Source organism: Mytilus trossulus, chromosome 2 (assembly GCF_036588685.1).
Source record: "Mytilus trossulus isolate FHL-02 chromosome 2, PNRI_Mtr1.1.1.hap1, whole genome shotgun sequence".
NCBI classification, from domain to species: Eukaryota; Metazoa; Mollusca; class Bivalvia; order Mytilida; family Mytilidae; genus Mytilus; species Mytilus trossulus.
Window position 1 is genome coordinate 74,083,119 of NC_086374.1, and position 5,438 is coordinate 74,088,556.

The 5,438-nt window shown below is 33.3% G+C and overlaps 1 protein-coding gene across 1 annotated transcript; it reads left to right on the top strand.

The window, feature by feature from the left end:
• The first annotated feature begins 960 nt into the window (after window positions 1-960).
• Window positions 961-4,856, top strand: LOC134705399 (uncharacterized). The gene is made up of 3 exons (XM_063564137.1): window positions 961-1,235; window positions 3,068-3,143; window positions 4,434-4,856. Exons 1-3 carry the CDS (start codon window positions 1,062-1,064, stop codon window positions 4,574-4,576), a joined length of 393 nt encoding a protein of 130 aa, XP_063420207.1. The 5' UTR covers window positions 961-1,061; the 3' UTR covers window positions 4,577-4,856.
• Window positions 4,857-5,438: the final 582 nt, after the last annotated feature.

Genomic DNA, 5,438 nt, shown 5'->3' on the forward strand with positions numbered 1-5,438 from the left:
GCTCTCTTAAAGTGTCTGTTAGCCATGCTTACAGATCGGAGGCAATCGCCAGAAGGCAATGTGCAATTCATTTCTTGATGTAATATTGATTCTTTATCAAGCCTGTATGAATTCACCAACCAATCAGATATCAGTTACTCATTAGGAAACTAAAAAAGGGAAAGAGGAGAACATCCCTCTAGACATTGCAACCAATCACCATTCATTGCTCTATAAACTGACACGTATACCAGATGTATTTTGACAATTTGACCTTTTAATTTATCAGACACTCAAAAACCATGCATTTTTGTTTTGCAAATCTCAGCACTTATTATCAACTTATTCCACTCACTAACTCTGACGTATTGGTTTTTACATTTACTTTCCCTGTATTATATAGGTATTATAATTTTAATATTTCAATAAATAATTAATCAACCTTTTTAGCTTTCGGTAAAGATATTTTTCACATTTAATATCTATGACCTATTATTCAAAGCATATTAAGCTTATGTATTTTTATTCGTTCTACTGAAGATTTATTAGTTATAACTCATACAACAAAGAGAGAAATTTGAACAGTGTACAATAATAATAATAATAAAAATAAACGAACTCGCCATCAAAAGTTGAGAATACAACAGACTACACCATGTACACTGACCACCAAAACCCGACACATTCGAAATTTTTACGATTTTCAATCACACATGTTAGTCGATGTCAAAGGAAATATTAATTCCAAATAATTGATATTTTTATGTATTTTCTTGATTCCTAAATACTTTCATGATTAAATATAGATATGATAAAAATATATTGGAAATTCCCTCATTAACGATATATCTTAAATCTTGTTTTTATGGATGATTATATTGTAAAGTCTAAAAAAAATTTGTGACGTTCAACGCATTTTTAGTGTTTGTACTTCCCAACGTCTTAAAATAATAGAATAAAACAAAACTTGAAAATTTTATATATACACATCTTTATAAGGTAACAAACAGAAAGTACTATTGTATTATTAACCATGTAATGAAATAGATGTATTGTACCATGTTTGATTTCAAAGTGAAATAATGGCATATCGTGCAACTGGGATTGATGATAATCCTCTCCAGGTACACCAAGCTGGGTGTCCACGCTTATACCGGGATGTTTTCTCAAATATTAAGGTTTTATGGGCAGTTGTCACTTTTCTAGTTGTATTGATGATTGCTTTAGTGATTGTTATATGTGTCATCAAAGGCAAGGTAAGTATGAAATAATGAATAGTCAACAATAAAAATACGATAACCTTTTATTTGACGGAATATATTGTATATGTAAAATTGTAAGTTCAATGTGTTGATTAGATAATAGCATATAACGATAAGACATGACTGGATGAAAACCAAATACCGATATATTGTATTCGTTTATATAGTCCGCAATCTTCTTATTACGTCAATATCAACAATTTCTGAAAGTTTCCAATACATCTTATTACAATTTGCTACTTACAATGGTTTTAAAACCAGTCCCATATTGCCAGTGTGTGGACAACAGATGTTTTGTAAAACCAAATGGATGTTGTCAGCTGTCACCAAAATCCCTCTTTTGACCTAGCTTGGGTGGAAAGTTCAACGGTTTTTTTTCAACTCACTTTTCTGTTCATTTTGAGCTTATGGACTAATTACGGGGTAGAATATAGCACTTGTATATTTATAGTCACAAAGGTATATTTTGTTTATCGTTTAAATATCGTATTCCTTTAAAGTCATAAGAAACGAGTGACCGGTGAAAAATGATGTTCTTCCAATTCTTGAACCAATGCATACAAACATCATAAACTTAGTCTTCTGTGCTCGAATTTATCATTTTTTTGTGTGTAAATTTCGTATAATTGTCAATTTTCTTTTCAATCGGTCAGCGTTGTTGTGAAAATATGGCAGGTATTTAAAGTTCGTGTTTTGAAGCCGAAGTTTAACGATTGTCACCTGTTTGTCAACAATTGACGAAAAATAAACAGAAAAGCATGGAAATTGAGCACGTGTTTAACATGTTAATTCAGATAATTGTTTATTCTAAGGACATCCATGCGTGTTGTGGTCACCGGATTTTTACGAGATGGGTCACACTGAGGTCACCTTGCATACGGAAAATATGTCGGGGGAATTGCTTGCTGGAAGGAAGCTATTCAAATAAAGTTAACTTCTTCTAAATATGAATAAATTAAAGAATTTTCTTCAGAAAAAAAGTATATGTACATAAGTTTTATAATGAAAACTATCCATTGAGTTATAAAGATCATATGCATTATTTTTTTTTATTTGAGGTTTCTTATGACTTTAAGTATATTATAACAGTTTAATTACCGATTATGAATTAGCTGAATTCAACAGACGTTTTATGGTCAAGTAGAAGTAAATGGGCTTTGTCAAACATTTTGGTTGAATTTTATGTACATCTTTGACGCGTTGCACTTTGTTATGTTTTGTTGTAATTCTTATCCTAGATAATCACTACGAACTATGTTTAACGTAAACACGAAGTCGGTGATCATATTTTTATTTTTATATCACCTTCGATTATTTCTAAACGTCAGCTATAGAAAAGACAGTTAAAGCAGAAGAAATGAACACATATCCTATGAAACAGTTTTTTTATGTGTTATCACTTATGTTCATTGCCGTACGACCTACTGACGAAGCAATTTTGTTTTTAAGTAATTATTGTTCTTTTACAAACATCAATAAACATCATATTCCAGTATTAAAGTATGATACTAATACAAGTGCATATGACCATGTCGTGGAATTACTTCAAGCTAGTATGGTCGAGGGCAAATGTTTGGACACAAATACATACTAGCAAACACACCATAGATGTCAACATTAAAACGGTGTACGCCAGTTGTGAGATTCGTCTTGAAAAGTGACGTTCAAATTAGACAAGTTGAAAATGCCAAATAAAGTACGAACTAGAAGAGCATTGAGAACCCCTGTTTTGTTTTGTGTTCAATGTTTATCTGGTATCTGATTATTTAATAGTGTCCTATTTTGACTGATATCTTTTAATAAGCCTGTCATTGATATCTTTTCAGAATGATATTTGCATACAGAAATCAAATGACAATGCATCTAATGACACTAAAAAGATCACACCACTGAAAAATGATCGTAAGTATAACTTATATAATAGGTATTCATATGTGGGTTTTTTTTTATGTACTTTACATTGTGTGCATTCTATTTGATACTGTAGTCCCACTAGGCCACGATCGCACTACGATATGTGGAAAAATGAAAATTTTAACGATGGTAGTGCGAGCGTGTAGATCACAGTAAGGTCGTCATACGGTCGTGGTGAGGTCTTCAAGATCGTGATAAGCGTGGCCATCTTCCAACATGTTCAAAACAATCGGTTGCGGTCGTGGCGAAATTAGGTCGAAGTAGAAGCGGAGTGAGAGCGCAATAAGGTCGTGGTTTGATCGGAAAGGTCGCTGTACTATCGTAGCGAGAGCGTGATTCAATTTGATAAGACTGCGTTACGATCTCACAGAGACGTTACTACGACCTCACTACGACCATCACGTTCTGACAGCGACCCATCTAAGCTTCCACTACGACTATACTACGTTACCACCACGCTGTTGAAGACCATAGTACGCTTCTAGCACGCCTATGCCGACATTATCACGCTCTTCGTTCTTACGACCGGACTACGTTCGTACTACTACCCTTATGCTTATTGTGATTTTCACATGAAATACATCTATATAAAAACTCTACAAGGTTTTGTTTTTCTGTTTTAAATTTGGACCTCTTGTCCATTTTCTCCAACGGCTGAACCATGCTTGACACATCTGTGTCATCCCTGCTATCGTTCCCTAAAACAATGTCATTTAAGGTTATGATTCGCGTTGGATTGGTCGGTCCGACATCTCTGCTAGATCAGGATTCGTTACTATCAGACCTCCCTCAGCCTCTACATCTACTCCTACCATCATGTCCACGTGTTCTGGTAAATTTTGGTGGAATAACTGTATTGTTTCCGAAAAATCTAGATTTTATCAGAAATAGAAGGAATGGAATAGCATTGATATGGAACACGATGTTTACGTTTTTACTGAGAACGTAGTCAGATGGCGGTATCACAATAAGCAATAAAATGAAAAATGCGTTAAAGTCCTACAATTTCAAAAGATTTTACCAAATACAGATAAAGAATATTGAAACCCTTTTCATATCATACTTTATATGTTTGGCCTACCATACTATTTGTACCGAATGAATTATAGAAAACTTATCAATCGAAATCAGTATATACTTTAATATGCAAATGTTTAAAAACAACTTGTTCGGGTTTTCTTGCATTTGCAAATCAAAAGAAAAACAGTTGCTTTTTAGTATTCTCGTGTAGTATACGAACTGTAAATTATATTGTATATAAATATCTTTCTATTACAGCTTTTTGTCAATTGCCCATCCCTCGCACAAACGTACACGTCATGAAATGTTTTCTTCTTTACGAAGGAGAATATACTGTAAACTGCGTTTTCGATACACCCGCACAAGTTACAAGAGTATGTGCTACAAATGTTACTAACTAACATTATAAACTTGACTGTGATTCATCATTTGGCTATAACTGCAATCAAGTTTGCTCAGAAAATTGTGACTTAGATTGTAAAGGTGATTGTACCGAGTTTTCAATTACGATACTTTTATCTGGTATTCTTGTACTTGAGATAAGTGATAACTGTTTACAAAATGATGGACATATTGAAATATGGAATGCAACGATTCACAGAATGGGAAAACAGGAAATGCAAAGTAAGAACCAAAGGAATAGTGAACAAAAAACATGACAATAAAGTAAAGACAAAAATATTCACGTTTTGTTATTTATGAGAAAAAAAAATCACTGCATTTTGTATGTGCCTGTCCAAAATCGGAAGCCCGTAATTCAGTGGTTGTCAGTCATTTATTTATGCATTTCCATGTCCGGAGTGCTCTTCTATTTATTTGAACATTAATCCTGTCAAGTTATTATGTCATTTTTCTGGTATTTCTGGCATTGCCATATAAGCGGGTGTTTTGGCTATACATAAAACTAAGTTCAACCCTCTTTTTTTTTCTTAAAATGTCATGTGCCAATTCTTGAATATGGAAGCTGATATCAAATAGCTCATTCTATGTATGTTGGCGGTTTTTTTTTGTAGCAGTTCAGTGTTTCTGTTGTGCAGTTGTTTTCCTCTCATATTTGATGTGCTTCCTTCAGTTTTGGTTTGTGACCTGGATCTGTTTCAGTAAATTCGATTTTTGACTGTTGATCATATGTAAACTACTGATACCTTTATTTGTCGTTTGTTGCTTTGTAACATTCTGTAAACCTACTTATTTTCGCGGATACTTTATTTCGCGTTTTATCCTTTCTAAGCCACTTCGCGGCTATTTAATTTAGCGATTTCT

Coding starts and splice junctions, on each gene's coding strand:
- LOC134705399 (XM_063564137.1), top strand. CDS start 1,062: ATGGCATATCGTGCAACTGGGATTGATGATAATCCTCTCCAGGTACAC. Junction 1,236..3,067: donor TATGTGTCATCAAAGGCAAG/GTAAGTATGAAA, acceptor ATATCTTTTCAG/AATGATATTTGCATACAGAA. Junction 3,144..4,433: donor CACACCACTGAAAAATGATC/GTAAGTATAACT, acceptor TTTCTATTACAG/CTTTTTGTCAATTGCCCATC.